The 22,173-nt window shown below is 33.0% G+C and overlaps 1 protein-coding gene across 4 annotated transcripts; it reads left to right on the top strand.

Moving 5' to 3' along the window:
* The first annotated feature begins 273 nt into the window (after positions 1–273).
* On the top strand, positions 274–19,398 carry LOC126778564 (deubiquitinase DESI2). 4 transcript variants are annotated; one of them, XM_050502233.1, is made up of 9 exons: positions 274–478; positions 1,164–1,318; positions 11,761–11,888; positions 13,131–13,283; positions 13,577–13,666; positions 14,088–14,139; positions 14,756–14,844; positions 15,236–15,333; positions 17,383–19,398. In XM_050502233.1, exons 2-8 carry the CDS (start codon positions 1,190–1,192, stop codon positions 15,327–15,329), a joined length of 735 nt encoding a protein of 244 aa, XP_050358190.1. In that variant the 5' UTR covers positions 274–478; positions 1,164–1,189; the 3' UTR covers positions 15,330–15,333; positions 17,383–19,398. The 4 variants fall into 4 exon arrangements, with proteins under 4 accessions (XP_050358190.1, XP_050358192.1, XP_050358191.1 ...); XM_050502235.1 differs by lacking the exon at positions 1,164–1,318; XM_050502234.1 differs by lacking the exons at positions 274–478; positions 1,164–1,318 and adding an exon at positions 1,358–1,915.
* The last annotated feature ends 2,775 nt before the right edge of the window (positions 19,399–22,173 follow it).

Here is a 22,173-nt window from a genome sequence, read left to right as displayed (position 1 = left end):
ATGATGATGTTAACATTATTATTCAAAAAAATTTTTAAAAGTATAACGTAAGCTAGTGCTTGTAACATTATAATCTATTGCTGTATCCTTTGTTAATTCCGCTGTATTAATAATTGTAAATTTTGTAAAATGTAACTCACATTTTTTAATTTTAGTAATATTTATCATTGATGCCTTGAAAAAAAAATAGGAACAGTTAGTATATTACGGTTATTTCTATTTATTTTCAAATGTCATTTTGTTTAAAATGACGGATTACACTCTGTGGCGTTGCAATAAAAAATGTCAGTTTTGTCAGTAAGAAAGTAAGCACATTGTGTTCATTTTAAAAATTACATATTTCACGTATTTCGTTAAACATAAATTGAGTAAATAATTAGAGAATTGTCCATTGTAATTCCAATGATGGAGCTCTTTATTTGAATCAGTATAAATTCTATGGAAAACAGCTACACTACGCAGAGTGCTACGTATTTTCGTAAGTAACATAATTTTTTATCGGTTTAGCTATAACAGCTAAAGCTCGTAGCATTGTTATTGATAGACCGATGTTAATTCGGCTACAGGTCAGTTATTTAATTTGCATACAATCGAAGTTTCTTCATGCCTGATATTTTAGAAAATAGTTAAAATCTTAATCGTTTTAGTAACCACATCATAATATAATAGACGTAGATAATTACTCATTTCACTTCTACAGTAGTGTTAGTTTAATATCTATATATTTCCTTATATAATTTTAAGTTTATATCAGTTGTAACCTAAGACACTTCTAGAAGAAGCATTCTCAATAGATAGTGATAATTAAGTAATTCTATAGTACTTTATTGAAGTATTAATAATAAAAATAGTTTTATGAGCCATGGTTATTAGAACAAATGTTTTTTTTTTCCATTAAATTATGTTATTAATCAACTTTATATCACTGAGGGTAAAGTGGAACTTATCTATAAAGTTGATTTAATTTTAATATTGTTTTGTATTTAAATTTCGACAATGATGTATATAGAAAACTTTAAACTTGTTATACATATACTAACCAAATTGGATGAATATATAATATAATATATTATAATTATTTGAAACAAGAAAATGATTATAAAATTATGGATAAACAAAATTATACCACATTTAGTTTATAAAGCTGGTGGACTTATTCACAGTCCGAAGTTGAGAAGTATGTATAGAAATGAAGAGATGCGAGGCCTGCCGTAATCGTTCAGACCGGGGGCCTCCGGACCGGCCTGGCGATGACCGGGACCCCCTTCTAAGCTCCCCTACTATCTTGCAGGAGGATTCCCACGATTTTCCGAACTTAGTAAGACTTGTAACATTTTACCGTAGATAGCACATTTTTTATTTCATGTGCACGGCAATTTTTTTTACACATGTCTCTTTATTACAACATTTTTATTCGTTTTTTTTTTATTGTGTAGATAATACTTTTTTGTGCACAAGTAATTCGTAGATACAGTATTTAATACAATTGATACATATAATACAAAGCAATGAAAGCTGATATCCTTCAACCAGTATCACAAAGCAAACAATGAATATAATCTCTATATTGGATTGAGTAAACAAATGGGTGACTGGACAGATTATTAACATGTTTGATAAAAAGAGCCTTTTTGTAGATTAAAAAAGATTAAAAATCCAGATAATACAATGCTTAATGATTGACACCACCATAAATATACAATCTTATCTATGTCCATTAGTGTGAAGAGGATAGTTCAGTTCTTGTCCGACATTTCCGTTTGTTTAACAACATCCTTTATTTATAAAGTTTTGTGTCAGTCTATTTTGGTGCAGTTGTTTTTTTTAAAAAGCTTATTTAATCTGTGTTAGCAGTAGCATAGTTAAGTGTTATACAATGAAAAAGAAAATATATATAACCAGACTTCCGAAACAGGTATCACATGTGTAAAATATAGTTATTTATGTAAAAATATATTGAAATTAATCAATTGGCTGATTGAGCTCAGGACTTTGACAACTAGTTTTTTGTTTTATTATTATTATTATTCTATCTGTAGTTTGATAAACTAGGAAACAAAACTCACATTACATTTTACTTTAAAAAAAAGTTATAATTATAATAAATAATTATATTTCATATAATAAACTTTTAATAGTTAATATTCTACGTTAAAAAAAATAACAGAAAAAAAATCGTTAAAACGACACACGTCTGTTTTGTTGTCAGAAATGTGGACTTATAAGTTGTACAGTTTGCGAATTTCATATATAATACGTCTTAATTCTTTTACGGCTCCTAGCTAATATAAAAAAAAAAGATTTTGCAATTATTTCTGTATTCCTGTAATCGGCAAACGGCGATCGCGTGCGTTTAAATTTATTATTCCTTTTAATAAATAAACATTGCTTTATTCGAATGTGAAGGCTGGCTACCGTCTTTACAGAACTAAAAGTGAATTGAATGTTTAAAAATAGAATAGTTCTTTTTTAATTGCAACGTGGTTGCCTGTTCTTATCTTGAAAGCTTATCGGTTATTCGTTTTTCATGAGAATTTTTGAACTAATTTCAAATAAATTAAAATATTTTTACTTTTTTTTTCTTTACCTTAATTATTTATGTATGATAGTGATTTTCAAAATAACACAAGAATAAGATAGGTAAAGTCCTTGAATCTAATCTCTAGATTAAGGGTTTCGAATTTGTATTAACAAACATAACATAACATTATATTATATTATATATATATATATATAAGTATGAAGAGCTGGTTAGATCATGACCTTTGGGAATTAGTGAAATAAAAGTGTTCCATAGGTTAAATGGCCCAGTGGAAAGAACGCGTAAATCTTCATCGATGATCGTGGGTTCAAACCCGGGCAAGCACCACTGAATTGTGATTATAATTCATCTTGTGCTTTACGGTGAGGGAAAACATAGTGAGGAAACCTGCATGTGTATAATTTCACTGAAATTCTGCCACATGTGTTTTCCACCAACCCGTACTGGAGCAGCGTGGTGGAATAAGCTCCAAATCTTCTCCTCAAAAAGAGAGAGGAGGCCTTTAGCCCAGCAATGGGACATTCACAGGCTGTTACGGATAGGTTAAGAACTTTGGGAGACATTTAGCTCGATAAATACCTTCGATATCATAAATTGGCTTTAAAATCCTAGTCATGACATATGCATGATATGAAATCGATAAGGAAAACTTGACATACAACTGACCTATTCATAATTGGTTCTTTAGGGTTCCTCAGGCAAAGCCGACATCCTTATAATCCGTTTATTTTTTTAATGTAAATATGTAATTGCATTTATGTCATGCGATACGTGCATTAGTAAAGTGAGTAACTGCTGAGCTTCATACAGGTTCGTCCAGTTGGAATCTACATCTGGAACTGGTTGAATGTATAATATATATGATAATAATAATGTCTTCCAGATCGATTTCGACCACGGCGGCCAATCTCAAGAGAGATTAGCCAACTAGGCAGGAGATATTATAGTGCACAAGTGTGTGCGCAAACACAGATGTACTCTCTATTCCCTAACTCTCATAACCCGATGGGACGGCAACCCGACACGACCGGAAAGAGTTCAGGCGCAGGACTGACGGATTTGCTTGCTTTCCGAGGCACGGGAGTGAACACACTTCCAAACTACGGGCTGCTACTGAAAATTTTCTGACAGAAAAACTCAATAAATTTTTATTGGCGCGACCTGGGAATTGAACCCCGGACCTCCGGGTCTGCGGCCTTACATCAAACCACTAGACCAACGAGGCAGTCATATATATGGATATAATATATAATGGAAGCTAAGTTAGTAAAAGAGTTAACCAATTTTTGACACAAAAAGTGTAGAATAATTTAATTTAATTTATTCGTTCGTGTTTCTTTGGAAAGTATTTATTAGTCTCATCAAAATCTATATTAATATTATAAATGTGATAGTAACTCTGTCTGTCTGTTACGCTTTCACTGCTATACCACTGAAACGATTTTGATGAAATATGAAAGGACATGCGACTGTTTTTTACCTAAAACGTGGACAAAACCACGAGTGATTTGGTTGTCTGGAAGCGATCGCGATATAAGGTCGCGAAAATTGTATTTTTTTTTTTATATATCCTGGGACATTTTTTACACACGGCCGTCCCAAATTAAGCTTGTACAAAGCTTGTGCTATGGAATATATACTACATATACTACTTTTCTTTTGTAAATACATACTTATATAGAAAATTACACCCAGACTCAGGACAAACAGACATGTTCATGCACACAAATGTCTGTCCTGGGTGGGAATCGAACCCACAACCTTCGGCGTGAAAAGGCAAGTATCTACCAACCACGCCAAACGGCTCGTCATTATGTATGTATGCAACTTTTATTCAGGCTGTATTCATGTTTTTTATTTTATTTTTCTCTTTGTGGTGTACGATAAAGTAAAAAAGTGATAACTAGTATTATAATAAATAAAAAGTACTGTTTCCCGGTTAGCTTAGGCTATTTGTATTGGTTAATACAAATAAATATTAACGACAATATGCGTGCGTGTAGACTACGTCCGGCTGGCCAATCAGTGTCTAAAATATACTATTTGCTCAGATTATATATGTTTTTTCACGTTTTCGGTCACTAATCACTTCACAGTAATAATATTATATCCGGTAAAACATATTTAAGATTTTACTTTCTGTCAGATTAGAAACGTTTTTTTTTTGTATATATTAGTACGAAAATATCGCTCAAATATTTTAAATTCATCTAAACTATGATTTTTTTTAAACTTCCTTAAGGAATAAAAATAATTTATTATCTGTATTTAATGTTATTACTATTAATGGTATATGATACACAATCTTACACTTTAATGAAACAAGCATGGTTTGTTAATAATTACAATTAATACCAAAATAATAATTATACTTTATTGGAATAGTCTTTAAACAAGTATTTTTGTATCGTCATTTCACAGGATTATATGAAATTAGTTTCCGCCTGCGTATAAGACGGTACAGGAGTTAAGTATGTATCTCCATGTAATTGTTTCTTCATATACTGATATACTTGATGGGATATAGGGAAATAAGGATGAGCCCGCCTCTTCTGCATCAGTTTTTTATGTCTGAATTAATTAGTGTATCTCTATTGTATCGACGTATTGGAAAAATGGATCTATATAATTACATCTTATACTAAATTATTCATAAATTAGTCTATTATTAAATTCAATGTTTCGCCTCTATAGAAATTACAATATCCTTCAGGTCAAGGATTTACCTTCAAGTACTGTAGCACGAACTACGATTTAAACACGTGCCATTTCGCACGGCCGTTGTAAGAAGTTTTTTTTTTTAAATTCAGTTCTTCATCAAGTTGTCAATTGTGGTTTTTTCTATGGAATAAAGATAGGGAAGTACCATAACAGTTTGATTTTTTTCTTTTTCGATTTTTTTTTTTTTGACTTTTTTTTATAGAATAGGAAGGCGGACGAGCATATGGGCCACCTGATGGTAAGTGGTCACCAAACACCCTTAGACATTGGCATTGTAAAAATGTCAACCATCGCTTACATAGCCAATGCGCCGCCAACCTTGGGAACTAAGATTTTATGTCCCTTGTGCCTGTAATTACACTGGCTCACTCACCCTTCAAACCGGAACACAACAATATCAAGTATTGTTGTTTTGCGGTAGAATATCTGATGAGTGGGTGTTACCTACCCAGACGAGCTTGCACAAAGCCCTACCACCAGTAAAACGTAAAAGTAAGTTGTTGACATCAAACAATGATATCGAAGAGTGAATATGCTTTTGTAAAGGTTCATCTCAGTTGTGTGAGAATTTTCTTTATCTGCCATTTAATTAACACTTTTTCATATTAATTTTAAAAATCGGGTTGTTCGTCGCCTTTGAATAACATATATTTTTTATGCGGCGGTTTGTCTGTTTGAATATTTGTTACAAAAATACGCTTGAACTGCTGGACGGATCTTATGATTCTTATGTTTATAATATAAACAATAACTTAGAAAAAATTATAGAAAAAGACCGCTAGTTCTCGATTTTTATTATGTATGTTTAATATACCCTTTGAATGAAAACAAATATTACGCAACTTTAAAAAAAAACTAGAAGATGAAAGACAATTAATTGAAATTAATAAATATATATATGTGTGGGTGTTTGTCTGTGTGATCGTGTGCGTGTGCCTCTGCGTGTTAGCTTATGAATAACTTGATTATATTGCGGAGCGATCATATATTTTTAAATTATTAATTTTTTTTAAATTATAAATAAAATCAACACTAAAACCTAATTAACGTCGACCGAAAAGGACGTTTCAGCTATTACAAAACAATCATTATTATATTTCTAACTAGGAAGTGCAATAAATAAACCCGATAATGCTTAAGTAAATTTTTATTAGCTAGAGGTAATTAGATTTATAACTTGGCAGATTTCATTACGTTAATGTGCTTCGTTATGAACCATAAAAAATTATTGCGTTTTAGGATACACCAAATTTTATCATTATACCTAACATTAGTTTTACTCGCTTATAGTGTTTGGGTTCAGACAAATGTCTGTAATATCGTAGGGAAAGGCTTAGTCTCTTTATTAGGATGTCACCGTGGAATTATATACTAATCGAAATATATCTTCGGCTAATGAGAGGTTTTAGGTATTTCTTTGAATGTCTCAGCCTATTGGCTGGATTGTAGGACCGCAGATCCTAAAGTCATGGGTTCAAATCCTTTTTCGTGAACAATTCACTCATGAGAGTCGGAGAGGAGTAAAAAGCCCTTGGTTCTACATCGAACACTTCCCTGTCGTGTCAAGGATAATGAGATTGAGAAAATAGACAGATCTGAGAGTACACCTGTCTTTGTGCATTATATCCAGCGCAGCTTCTTTAAAATGGCTGCCATTACCCAAATCGGTCAGAAGGGCATTATATTATGTGTTCCAACATGTTTTAGACTCTTTAGGTATTAGAGATACTCTGTATATCTGAACATGATGATGATGAATTTAGATATTGATGTCAACGGTTTTTGATAGTAGACGTGTGCTCTCGGGTCTTTTAGGTTTCGTTACTAAACTATATAGCAACCGTAACAGCCTGTGAATGTCCCACTGCTGGGCTAAAGGCCTCCTCTCCTCTTTTTGATGAGAAGGTTTGGAGCTTATTCCACCACGCTGCTCCAATGCGGGTTGGTAGAATTCACATGTGGCAGAATTTCAGTGAAATTAGACACATGCAGGTTTCCTCACGATGTTTTCCTTCACCGTAAAGCACGAGATGAATTATAATCACAAATTAAGCACATGAAAATTCAGTGGTGCTTGCCCGGGTTTGAACCCACGATCATCGGTTAAGATTCACGCGTTCTTACCACAGGGCCATCTCGGCTTTTTTTTACTATAAACTATATAGATGATAATGTAAACATACAAATAACGCATTGATAATTCGTATTATTCCATCTTCCATTCCATATGTTATTCTGTTTCTAATTGTGAAGTTCAAACCTAGGGTCGGGCCAATAAAAAATATTGGTTTTGTGAATCGATATCATCATTCCGTAACAGCTCAGTTTAGAAGCAGACAAAGCTTATACTGTTGTATCTGAAACAGTGCGGAAATCCGCTGGAACTGCCGATCGTGTCGACTTACTGTCCCATTGGGTTAAGAAAGTGAGAGAACTTGTTTGCTCACACACTTGTGTATTGTAATATTTCTTGTAGAGTTGGCTAGTCTCCCGTGATAATGGCCCTCGTGACTGAAATCGGTCTGGGCATGATGAAAATATGTATAGATCAACCACAAGAGGGGTAAACCCAAATAAATAACGTTGACACCGATATAATTGGTCAACGATATCAACTGACGTGTAAATACATACTTATCTATATAAGTATGTAGTTACAAAAGAAAAGTAGTATGTGTAGTATATCAGTTGTCTGGTTTCCATAGCACAAACTTTGTACAAGCTTAATTTGGGATCAGATGGCCGTGTGTGAAAAATGTCCCAGGATAATATTATTATATTATATTATATCATATCATATCATTGGTCGAGATCTTGAATAATCTATGATATTCAGTTTATAGTGCGTTATACAGCAAAACAATTGGAAAATCGTATGAAATTTGTAAATCGACGATATGTATACCTTTTGATTTGTTTACCTTTACTGCTACTCCGATTGGAATAGGGTGTATATATTATTATGTACATATAGTATTCTTACTAATGTTGTAAATGCGAACGTTAGTGTGTGTTTGGTCGTTAAATATTCAATAACGTTCGAACGATTGACATTGATTAATGAAATTAGGTATTAAACTTGATTGTATCGAAGAATAGGTTATATCTTAAATAAAACAAAATGTACGCTTTTTTTTATAGTGTAAGTAGGCGAACGACCATATGTGCCATCTGATGGTAAGTGGGAACTAACACCCATAGACTATGGCATTGTAAAAACTGTTAACCGTCGCCAATTGCCAACGCGCCACCAATCTCGGGCATTAAGATGTTATGTTTCTTATGCCTGTAATTACTTATGCTTAGATAATTTCTTGTGTTGTTAAATAAATGGATTTCAAGAGTACAATTCTAGGAATTTCTTTTCTTTGGAAAGAACTTGTACTGTATAAAATAACATCGTTATTGGATCAATTCCTATTGACACAACAGGTAATTGCTTCGCGCGGAAATGTTACTATTGATTAAAAAGATATTTATAAATTGCTGCAATTTCCTAGAGGGATTTTTTGTTTTGTGAGAAATAATTTTGTGAACGAATATTTATTTCGACAGCTTCACGTTTATTATGATAAGGAATAATAAATATGTCAATTTTGATAAATGAAATGTACAGTTGGAAGACCAAACGAATGAAATTAAACTATGTCTTTTTTGACCAAAATAATATACTATTAATGATTAGCAGATTTCAGGATTGGCGTTCGTTCTGAACGGAGATTAGCCAACTGCGCAGAACATACATATATAGTTCACAATTATATTTGTAGGTATATTTTCTATTCTCTCTCTCTCATAGCTCTATAGGAGGGCAATCTGTTTCTCACAACCGTATGGGATGGAAATCTGGCACAATTAGAACTCTTTCTTGGTTCATCTGAAAGAGCTCAAGCAAAGAATAAATTACTGAGAATACCAACTTCTAAATGCCGACATAAAATCCATTAACTTTTACTAGCCTAATTTGGGATTTGAACACAGGGAACTGCAGGTTTATGAAATAGCAACTAGGCCACGTAATATTAATAATCCAGCACTCGAATAAATTACCTACTTTCAAGACACTTTAATACCGTTATCAGCTATTAATCATGATTTTCTTCATAAATTATTAACACGGTTACTTCCTTGAAAGTAATGGCAACTTGGCTATCTATTGATACGCCTATTTATGTTAATAAGTTGCCGTTCCTACCTGACTCTTCCCCCTTATTTTCTTTTGAATTTCTTTAGTCATATCTAGAAGGTCGGTTTTGTGTACAGGATTGTGCAAAAATTGTATAAAAGGAAATTATTGAGTATTTCTTCATTTTATGGAAAATTGAAAACTTGCGTTTCTTTGCCCGCTTATCCGTGTATTTTCTTCTCCGAATATGTATTAGTTTTTACTGTAACTATCATGTATAGGCTTGTTAATTGAATTCATTGTTCAAAAACATTTAATTGAACCAACAAGGCTACAATTTTATTTCATCAATTTCACGTTGGATGATACGTATGATTTATGTTTCCGAAGTATTTTCTAATACCAATTAAACTACAAAATCAAAACAAAAACTATATAATCACATATCTTGATAATAAATATAATATATATAGTAATAAGGGCTATAATTTAAGTCACGTTTTCCTTAATATAGGGATACATTGTTGAATCGATGCATACAATTTTGATCTAAAATGACTGCGCTATCTGCAACGTAGTATTTATAGAATTCCTTACTCTTAACCTTTTGTACATTGGGAATTGGGATACATACAATGTATGCATCGATAGCAAAATTGTATTTTTAAAAATTGGTAATTTTATTAAAGTATTTTTTTTTATAGATTAGGAAGGCGGACGAGCGTATGGGTCACCTGATGGTAAGTGGTCACCAACGCCCATAGACATTGGCATTGTAAGAAATGTTAACCATCGCTTACATCGCCAATGCGCCACCAACTTTGGGAACTAAGATGTTATGTCCCTTGTGCCGTTAATTACGCTGGCTCACTCTCCCTTCAAACTGGAACACAACAATACCAAGTACTCCTGTTTTGCGGTAGAATATCTGATGAGTGGGTGGTACCTACCCAGACGAGCTTGCACAAAGCCCTACCACCAGTTGCAGTACAAATAACAGTATCCATATTATATATAGTATGAGGATTAATTCATATTTATTCTCTTTCTCATCATAATGTACCTACATAATATTATGGTTTAATTTCGACATCTGACCGATATTAGTTTCAATAAAAAGTTAATGCAATTAGCATCGTGTAAATGTTTGCCAATTTTGTATTTCACTAAAAATATTACCAACAAAGTTATCACACTAAATAAAGAAACAATCGCGGCGTAGAACATGTAAATGAAGGAATATATTTTAATTGTAAATTAGGCATTAGTGTTATAAGCCATGTTCGTTCGGTATGCAATTTTAAACTCTATTTTTTTGTTAATAAGATTTTTTATAGTACGAGTTTCTTTCAGGAAAACATCGCAGCCATTGTTAGGTAAATTTTCTTTATGATTTAGTATTGTACTTTTTTTTTCGTTTCGAAGGGCGAAAGTTGTAGATAAGCTTAGTTTGTGATAGGCGTTAGTAAAATTTCTGTAATTATTCTTTTGCTAATTGCCTTATTCGGTTTTACTTTCTTTATAACTGGCTTTCGCTCTCGGCTTTACTTATAATAAATTATACTTGTTATGTACAAATTTTCTACTGTGCTTAATTTAATTTAAAATCAATAAGAAATAATATTTTTTTAAATCCAAACTTTCAAAAGTAAATCGTTTTATATTTGTAGTGTATCTCAAGTCGTAACCAACTGACGCTTTTTTATGTGTTTGGTATGTGTTGCCATTATAAATGTATGATGTTGAACCTCTATTATAAAAATGTTTCACTTTCTTTTTACATTTAGTAATACATTTAAAGCCTTATATATATAAAAAATAAATATTTAAAAGTGTATAGTTAATATATTTAATCTAAGTAATTTAATGATTAAAAAAAATACTTAATTTCTTGTCGGTTCTTTTCGGTAAATTTTACCATCGAAAACGGTGGTAGCTGTCTGTATAAATTAATTACATGTTATACCAATAATATAATTTTTGCTTTGAAATTTTATCTTAATTCCTCAAAAAGCGTCCAATATCGAAAAAAAATAGTGGTGTCTTTTACGACCTTCGAAGGTACTGATTGATATAAAATAGGGCTTCATATTTTCGCCTTTATACTTACGACTGTTGTAATAGTGCCAGCCGTTGAATATTTAAGAAAGACAAATCATCTACTAGCTCCTTATTGTATGGTATCTGGGCAAGAAGTGATTATTATAAACGCCATGTGTCTACTGTTCTTGTTACCGCTTTGTTTTATTTTAGATGTGATAAGTGTATTAGGACGTATTGAAATGACGTAAGGGTGGCAATTTACGAAACATTTGTAATCTAAATTGTACTCTAAAATGTTAGTAATAAAGTATATAATTGTTTTCGACAGTCGTGCGGCATCTGCACGATGTTTCCGTCGTGTATGTCGCTGTTGCCGAGGAGGAACGAGCCGAGGCCGCCGAGGCCGGGGCAGGCGCCGGTCGTTCTCAATGTATACGATATGTATTGGACGAATTGGTGAGAAGTTTTCCATCCATTATTTTTATATTGTTGATACTTTTGACGTACTATGTCACCAATGTCACACAATCGAGAAACCAAAGAATATGAATAAATGAATGAAATATCTAACTGGAACTTGCAAACAAATTTTTTATAAGATTTGCTCATGAGGCAGACATTTTTAATAATGATAATTGTACGATAAGAAACATTAAGGTCCGTGTCTGCCATCATGGCTTTGAATTTGTTAAAAAGGGATACTATAATTTAGGACTAAGGGTCATTGACTTTTAAAAATGACTTAAATCGATGATAGACAGACAACCAGGGCTCTGATATTCCAAAGGCAATCGTTCTCCGGGTGTCATGATGAATCGAATGAACCATGACCAAAGGACTTTGTAGAGATAAATTTATTTATTAACAACACGAAGGCATCGCGTTGTTCTGTTTGTCTGTCTGAACGAGATTTATTCAAAACCGTATTGTACGGATTTTCATACGGTTTTGGTTTTGGAGTGTGGACTGAGTTCAGCATTAAAGAGATTCTTGAGGAAGGTTTATTCATATAATTAAATAAAGTTTTGAGTAAATTGGCTGAAATATGACGGTGATTTTTTAAGATGTTGATAAAAGTAATACCGATTAAAGTCGTTAAACAGTCGAAGCAGAGTTATATGTTTTACGGTATTAAAGTTTTATGAAGATTGTTATACTATCCGTCGGAAATCGGGGTAGAATAAGGGCTAGAATATTATTATATGATAGAGTTTCATTTCAGTTACTTAAGACATAGATACCTACTAAGATTGCTTCATTTCACTCGTTGTCACTCGTTTTGTCACTCGTTTCACTTCGTTATATATCTATGTATAATTTTGCCGAGATGGCCCAGTGGTAAGAACGCGTGAATCTTAACCGATGATCGTGGGTTCAACCCGGGCAAGCACCACTGAATTTTCATGTGCTTAATTTGTGATTATAATTCATCTCGTGCTTAACGGTGAAGGAAAACATCGTGAGGAAACCTGCATGTGTCTAATTTCACTGAAATTCTGCCACATGTGTATTCCACCAACCCGCACTGGAGCAGCGTGGTGGAATAAACTCCAAACCTTCTCTTCAACAAAGGGAGAAGAGCCCAGCAGTGGCTCATTCACGGGCTGTTATAGTATAATTTTACTCGATCGTAATATCAAAATGTAAAATCTTACGTTTGTTTGTACGCCTTCGTGTAACATACGCGTTTTCGTGTAGGTACACCGCGGGCGCGGGAGTGGGCGTCTTCCACAGCGGTGTACAAGTGCACAGCTCGGAGTGGGCGTACGGAGGACATCCGTACGCTTTCACGGGCGTGTTCGAGATCACGCCGAGGGACGAGAGAGAGCTCGGGGAACAATTTCGGTTCAGGTATTTATATTGAGGCAGCAAAACCATTGGTGGATTTATGGGGATGCCTATGACGCTAGAGTAAGGTCCTCCATTATTGTTTTTTAAATTATATTCTTTGCTTTTTAAATATGGAACGTTGTTTTTTTGTCACAGATTATATATAAACGTCAATATTTATTTGAAATAAAATACTGTTTATTATATTCAATATGGAACTTATTTTTTTCTTTTGAAATCCTGTCATTAGTATCAGAATTCATTTTGTAATTTTTTAATTATTTTGATTTTAAATATTGTTTATTTTATTAAAGGCAAAGTGTACACATAGGATACACGGATTTCAGCGAAGAGGAAGTCAGACGTCTTGTCACAGAATTAGGCAAACAATTCCGCGGTGACAGGTATGTGTGTGTGTTGGCGTATTTGTAGCGATTCATTAGAACACATACTGAACTAGTAGAATATATCGTTTTACCGTTGAAGCGATGAAAACGCTTGAGCGATTTAATTTACTCGAATTCGTACTGTTTCGATGCACGTTCGATTATTTTCACATAACGTGCGGCCTTACTTATAAACGATGTTAAACTGTTACTGAACATTATTTTTTCTCTCTTTCTGTCATCAGTGATTTCACATACGAACGAAAATGACAGCATTGTTCAATTAATCGAACTCTTAACAATATTTATCGATACTAGACATTTTTGAAAATTTTGATAAAAGAATGAAGACTAGTTCGGTAATTGTGTACAATGGAATCCGTGATTTATTTATTGAATGAATTATTAATAAATTATAAATTTTAATATTTCTTTTCAGATACCATTTAATGAATAACAATTGTAACCACTTCACGTCCGCTTTCTGTTTGGTGAGTGGCAAGTGTTTTTTCTCTTCATATAGCTGTGTAATTCCTTGATGAAATTTGACTATATCGTTTTAAAATCCGATGGGACAGCGATCCCACAACGGGAGAGAGAGATCATGCGCAGGAACGGTCTTTGCGTCCTTTCAATTCCCAGGTCGGGCCAATAAAAAGTTATTGGGTTCTTCTGTCAGAAAATTCTCAGTAGCAGCCCGGAGTCTGAAAGTTGGAAGTGTGTTCACTCCCGTGCCTCGGAAAGCACGTAAAGCCGTTGGTCCTGCGCCTGAACTCTTTCCGGTCGTGTCGGATTGCCGTCCCATCGGATTATGAGAGTTAGGGAATAGAGAGTACATCTGTGTTTGCGCACACACTTGTGCACTATAATATCTCCTGCGCAGTTGGCTAATCTCTTTTGAGATTGGCCGCCGTGGCCGAAATCGGTCTGGAGGACATTATTATTTATGTATATATTATAAATATGTCCGCGTTTTAACTTCTTTGTCAATTAAATTATTTAGATAATTTGGTTATACTTTTGTAGTTTTGATATTTGCATTTCGTATTGTTTTTTAAATATTAACTTTAAATTTTAAATGTAATTTATATATTGAAATATGTCCAGGCGTTATGCGACCGAGACATCCCGGCGTGGGTGAACCGTCTCGCGTACGTCAGCTCCTGTGTCCCCTTCCTTCAGCGCTGCTTGCCAAAGTAAGTTGTATTTATAGATGCTTAAAATACCAGTCAATTGCTGTCCACTGCTGGGAAAAGGATGCCTTCACTTTTGGAGAAGATTAGGAGTTAATTCCAAAACCCGCTTCAATGCGGGTTGATGGATACACGTGTGGCAGATTTTTATCTGACACATGCAGGTTGCCTCACGATGTTTTCACTAACCGAGCACAAGTTATTAAACATAAATTAAGCTCATGAAAAAAATATTGCTTCCAATTGCCTTTGTCAATATTTTGTATATATTTTATTTTTGTTTGTAATGAATAAAAGAGAGCAAAATCCGCATCTGCGCATTATTGCCCGCCCGCTTAGTGGCTGTGTACAAATGAGTAAGCTGGTGCTACTATGAGTGTGTAATGGCCACCAGGGAGTGGCTGACGCCGACCGCGCTGCAGCACTCGCTGGCGGCGCACTCGCGCTCCTCCTCGCCCACCACGCCCTCCCCCACCACGCCGCAATAGCGCTGTGAGTACACCGCACCACTGTACACCACCGTACACCACACTACACTACACTACATCACACTAATAAAAAACTACACTAGTTAACTACATGACGCTAAAATGTACTACTTTACATAAAACTACGCGCCATACTCGTTCGTTGCCCTCCGGCAGTCGCAATAGCGTTATACTACAAAGCCTTGACTATTCACGCTGCACTGTATTACACTACACTACGCTACAACTGCACTACAATCTGTACACCGTAGGTAACTGCTCTCGTGACTCATTTTGACTTTGGCAATAACATTACGTTCATTAAACGTCACCTTACCCTGTACACGCAAACATCAAACGCAATTTTCGCCTTACATCATACAAATAGCAGAGCGCACACACACGTACGCTATTTATAATGCTGTATAAGCCTGAGTGTACACCTGCCTCGGTCTAGTGGCTTATTCATATTGCTGTAGAATCACGAATCACGCGTCGTCAAAACTTAATTGGTTGCAGTTTTCCATTGAGCTATTCTTAGTAGCCCGAAGTATAGAAGTTCGTTTTTATTTTTTTTTAATTATATCGCCATCACTGGTGGTTGAGCTTTGTGCAAGCTCGTCTGGGTAGGTACCACCCACTCATCAGCAATTCAATCGCAAAACAGCAGTACTTGGTATTGTTGTGTTCCGGTTTGAAGGGCGAGTGAGCCAGTGTAATTACAGGCACAAGGGACATAACATCTTAGTTCTCAACGTTGGTGGTGCATTGGTGATGTAAGCGATGGTTAACATTTCTTACAATGCCAATGTCTATGGGCGTTGGTGAGCACTTACCATCAGGTGGCCCATATGCTTGTCCGCCTTCCGATTCTATAAAAAAAAACCGTGCCTTTTTGAATTTGGAATAACTAATACATTATATATACATAACTACAACTGAAGTTATTCTTACATAGTATATTGTAATTATTTTGCGTCTTTGTATTAAAAACGTTAATAATCTTAATGTTATGGTCCGTTATCAAGTTAGTGCTTACATTCAACTTCTATAATCGGGTAACTATGTTAACATATTCATGTATATCTCATACGCTACACTTGAAGAACCAAATTTAGGTCGTAAGTATATGCGTTTGTAGTAGAGCACCGTTAGCAGATAAATGAATGAACACTTTTTATATATTTTTTTCATTTTTATACTTAATTGTAGATATTAATTTTTAATAATTAATTTCTTGCAACTACGGATATATGGTAGTTATTTATTTATTTATATTGTATCTAAGGTGTCGTCTCTACTCCGAAAATACATTTCCTCTTAAATAACTTGTAGACAAACATTTCTCTATTCTAGAGCGCCTTAAATTTTTCCTCAGCTAATATCATTAAAGTATTCATTTCTTGCATATATTTATTATGAACTAATAAGAGAATAATAAGAAACAAAATGACACTTCTAACGCTACTTATGCGAATTCGAGGCAAGTGGTTGCTAGCGCAAACTGGTTTATTTCAGTTTTTAATCTGTGTGTATTACACTACTACAAACGCAAAAACGTCTTTATGCTGATTTATCCCAGTTATAATATTTTGCATATCAATTAAGATTTTAGAACACCGGTTCGTATTTTTTTTTTATATAAAATAGGAAGGCGGACGAGGATGTGGGCCACCTGATGGTAAGTGGTTACCAACGCCCTTAGACATTGTCATTGTAAGAAATGTCAACCATCGCTTACATAGCCAATGCGCCACCAACCTTGGGAACTAAGATTTTATGTCCCTTGTGCCTGTAATTACACTGGCTCACTCACCCTTCAAACCGGAACACAACAATATCAAGTACTGCTGTTTTGCGGTAGAATATCTGATGAGTGGGTGATACCTACCCAGACGAGCTTGCACAAAGCCCTACCACCAGTAAAACGGAATGTAGATTCTATCGCGAAGAACCGGCAAGAAACTCAGTAGCTATCACCGTTTCCATTACAAAGTTACACACATACACATTTACATACATTAATATATAATATGATAAATTACAATAAATATTTTCTTTTTTTTTTCTTCAGACGAGAATCTGCGGCGATGCAGATGCAAGACATAACGTGTTGTGCGTAATATTTAGATTTAATACTAGTTGACACTCCATTTGGCGCATTGTCGAAAGTAGTTCTTAAGTAAGAAGTGTTGCCAGATTGAATATAATGTAATATGTAACAACGAACACCAATTAAACAATAAATTGATCTTCCAAAATTAAAGCGAAAAATGAACAGTTATTCGAATGATAAAAAATAAGTCATTTTTATATAATAAGCCTGTTATATCACGATGCCATATAATTATATTAAATTATAACGCAATAAATAATATTAAAAATCTTTAATAATTAAAATTTTAAATAATGTAATTACTTTTTCTTTTACAGAGATGTTGAAATTATTTTAAAAATTTCGTCATAACTAAAGTTACACGTAAAAAAAACCGGTCTGATTGTATAAAGGCAACACTGCAAAGTTTCAAGGAGTCGAAGTGAATACGTTCCAAATTTAAATCGCCAAAGGATCGTTTTCTTAATTGTGTATTGTTTTTTGGTCTACTGGCAAACAACTGCATCGAGACTGACGTGAGAAGTGGGGGCCACGTGAGGGCTCGGTGACAAGTGCGTCGGAATGATGTATTGGTTTATATCAGTAATTTATAAAACATCATTTTTAAATTATAAGAAAAAACATAGATTTAAACAGATTAAAAAGTACCAACTTTTTAATCGATTAATTATTGCATCAAGGCGAGGGGAGGAGGAATAATAAAGGAGTAATGAATGATTGAATTTCAAAACGTATTCGCGTCGAAATTTTGTCACAATATAAATCAATACACTGTCGGTTATATAAAATTCAAAGATCCCAAGAAGTTTTGAAAAGATCGCCGTGTAACAGAAAAGTATATGGCAACACAATATTATTATTATTATTATTTTTTATAGAATAGGAAAACGAGCATATGGGCCACCTTATGGTAAGTGGTCACCAAACGCCCTTAGACATTGGCATTGTAAGAAATGTCAACCATCGCTTATAGCCAATGCGCCACCTACCTTGGGAACTAAGATTTTATGTCCCTTGTGCCTGTGATTACACTGGCTCACTCACCCTTCAAACCGGAACACAACAATATCAAGTATTGCTGTTTTGCGGTAGAATATTTGATGAGTGGGTGGTACCTACCCAGACGAGCTTGCACAAAGTCCTACCACCAGTAAAACTTGATACGTAGAAACATCGATCATCGCATTCGATGCAATTATAAAAAAAAAATCGTAAACAATTAATCAATTTAAAGCACTTTCATTAAACGTAATTTATAGAGCTATAAAAGCAATTTCAAAAAGGTAATATTTTTTTTATTTATAACATCATATCATCGTTCCATATATATAAAAAAAAATATGTTTTTATAAGGCATAAAAATGACTGCTCAAAAAAGTGATTTTTGAAGTTCCTAAGACTTAAATAGTATTTTGCAGTTTTTTACGACATCCATGCATTTCGCTTCTTCAAATAAAACATAAAATCTCAAAACAAATTATATAATCTATTTCAATTTAATAAACTTTCAAAAAATTTTTAATGAAATATATATATATTTAATTCTTATCTTTTTTTCCCTATTATTGCACTAAGGCTGCCTCTTAACTTTTTTATCAAAAACGTGGACAAAGGTACAAACAAAACGTTTTTTTCATACTTGCCAGTTCAATAATCCTATATGTACATTTCATATTCATTCATCTAGGCTAAATAAAATGTAGATTTAGGGTTCCGTCCGTCGATATTTTATTAGACTTAATAAGATTGTCGTATTCGTGCAAATATTAATAGATATACGGACTTTTTTAATTATCTGTGGGCGATATTTACGAGGCTAGAAAGAATAATAAAATGTAAGAATCTTTAATCTATCATTCTCCACAAATTTATTGAATTTTTTACGTGAAGTTGTTTTTCGTAATGGAACTGCTTTTAGGATTGATTTAGAAGTTTTATGTACGCAATACCTTTGCCTTTCCTAATTAAAAATAATTATTAAAAAAAAAATATGACGTCATAGATTCAAGAGCACACTACTGTACTTTCGTTTTTTATAATTTTATTTTCTTGTATGATACTTTTTAATGACGATAAAAAATAATAATTACCTACGTTTTTATCTTATGTATAATTGTGTAAAATAGAAGTGCCATGACAGTAGTGGTTGATTTATATTATAAATTAATTATATTATAGACATAAAATAATAAATAGGATTAGTTCATCGATGGAGATTATACCGGAATGTAAAAAGAAAAGCTTTTGTTAATGTTTGTGTAACTTTCATCATCTTCATAAGTCAATTTGGTACAGAATGGCGTTGCCACTTTGCGCAAATGCTGTAACTGATAATCTATTACAGTCGTAATCATCTAGCCGTTCAACAAACCTTACAATGCGCTCGCGTAGTGGAAGCTATGGTATAACTGTATGTAGACATAATCCTTGTAACATTCAATCTGTTTGAGTTTTAAAGATGCGTTACTATTTAAGATAATTATCAAATGAAAACATTACAAATTGATGTAAGATTTATAGTCCGAGAAATGAAACGGTCAATAGACTATTAGCACTAGCATATGCTTAGCCAGGCAGAGGGGTACTGCCATTCAGGAAATAGGGTTCTCTATCTAGAAAAAAATAATTACCAAAGAAAGCATTGAAGGATTAATTTAAGAGTGAAGTTTCGTGATATAAAACTCTTCTGGCTGACCATGAATATAAAAAAAATGTTACAATAATTTTTTTTTTTTGTTATGATAAAAAATAAACGACGCCACTTTAAGCAATCGAGTTATATAATAAATATACGGTCATATAAGGTCAATATAATATCTCCCCAAAATAAAATGGCTACTCCGATGTTCACCGGTCCATGAGACCGTTTCAAATAATTTGTGATAATTGATGTATTACAACGAAACAAATAAGTACAAAATTATATCAGATTTGTAATGTCGGTGATGCACAAATTGACGAATATATTACATATATAACTAGAAATCTAACTTATCTATGTCTATCCTTGCATACAATACAACTGTACTATCAAGTTGCCTTTTACCTAATTTTATAGCTTTGTATCTCTATGAGCGCCTTTTTATAATAGTTCATATTTCATCAATAATGTTATATATATACTCCTTTATATATTTTTTAGTTTCAATACAATCTTTTTTCATAAAATCTATGTATAATTTAGTTTTAAATAGAAAGTTATTAAGATAATAATATATATTAAAATCATACGCAATTTAATGTCCGATTTAATAAAATAACGGTTCAACTAGTATATAGATTAATTAGGTATTGTTATTAAACTTGACAATGCGCCAAAAATTGTAAGACGTTTTTCAAATAGAAACATATAGAAACATATTATCATATATATCCAAGTCTAAAGGTGATCGCGTATACAGATAAAATGAAAAAAAAAGCAATAAAATTGCACTCAATGTATAAAATAAATCATAAATATATAATAAATAAGGGCCTCACTAATTGTTTTCCGTGTTTTCTTGATGAAAAACGTCAGTTTCAAGTATCGGATATTGTAATTTTATAGTCTGTAAAATAAAATAGCGAATGACATTTTTTTCTTAAATTTAAAATAAGAATCGTGTTATGTAATTTAACAATAATTTCGTTAATATTTCTATCAAATATTAAATGAATGTAGAATATTTTCACCCGCCATTTTATTTTTAAATTAAACCATAATGTGCCACTTTTCGCCACTGTTACAATGTAATAGTATTTTATAATAATACTGTTTACTGTTTAGTGTAGATAAATATATTCTTAGTAGTGCTGTACTTGGTGCATGTTTATTTAGGTAATTTACTGATCATTTCAATCGAATAATCGGTTTTTTTTTATTAATTATTCATTATAAAAACTGCAATACAGTATGAAATCGTTGGGCGATTGGGAATGATATATTAATTAATATGAATTTAAAATAATATTCAAAAATATGTTAACGTTAAACGCACGAGTGTAAACAAATCAATTTAAAATGTTTAAAATTTCATTAATTCATCTGCTTGAAAATATAAATCATTCGAATTCGTCCACCGTTCTATAGTATAGTATGGTCGAATATATTAAGTTCACTGCCCGAAGACGCGCCCTCTTATTACGGAGCGCATATTACATTTACACTTGGACTGTAGCCTTTGGAAAATAAGAGTGGGGCGTGTCATCGTAAATTGATCTATTTATATCGGTTTATGCCATATATGCCCAACACTTTTTATGGCACCGATTTTAATAATTTTTATATATCTTAAATTGTCTATATTAATAATTTCTAGTTTCCAGTTCTGAAACGGTGTTTTTTTCGAATGTGGGCGAAAACGACCCCTTCGACAGATAAGGGTATTGACTCACAAACTAGGCATATATCAGGGAAATATTTCGGTAAAGATATAAAATAGCAATTGCTGAATAATTTAGACCGTGTCCACGTTTCGTACATTTTAGATAAAATATAATACAAATTTTAGTTTATAATAGCACAGTAAAAGTATAACCTTCGTTTGGTACATTTAGATATTGAATTATACAGAAACAATACAATTATTATATTATGTTTATGAAATAAAGATAACATAAGTAGGTCAGTTGTAAACCAAAGATTATCCGCACCGTGTCTTAATTTAATGTTTATTGCAATCTGTGGCATAAATTATGTGATTAAATTGTTTAACAACTGTCGACTTTGCCGCCATAGCCGCCATATTGGCATTATTTTGTAAGTCACGA

This window comes from Nymphalis io, chromosome 26 (assembly GCF_905147045.1).
Source record: "Nymphalis io chromosome 26, ilAglIoxx1.1, whole genome shotgun sequence".
NCBI lineage: Eukaryota > Metazoa > Arthropoda > Insecta > Lepidoptera > Nymphalidae > Nymphalis > Nymphalis io.
Note: the sequence above shows the minus strand (reverse complement) of the source record. Positions and strands in the feature narration are given on the sequence as shown.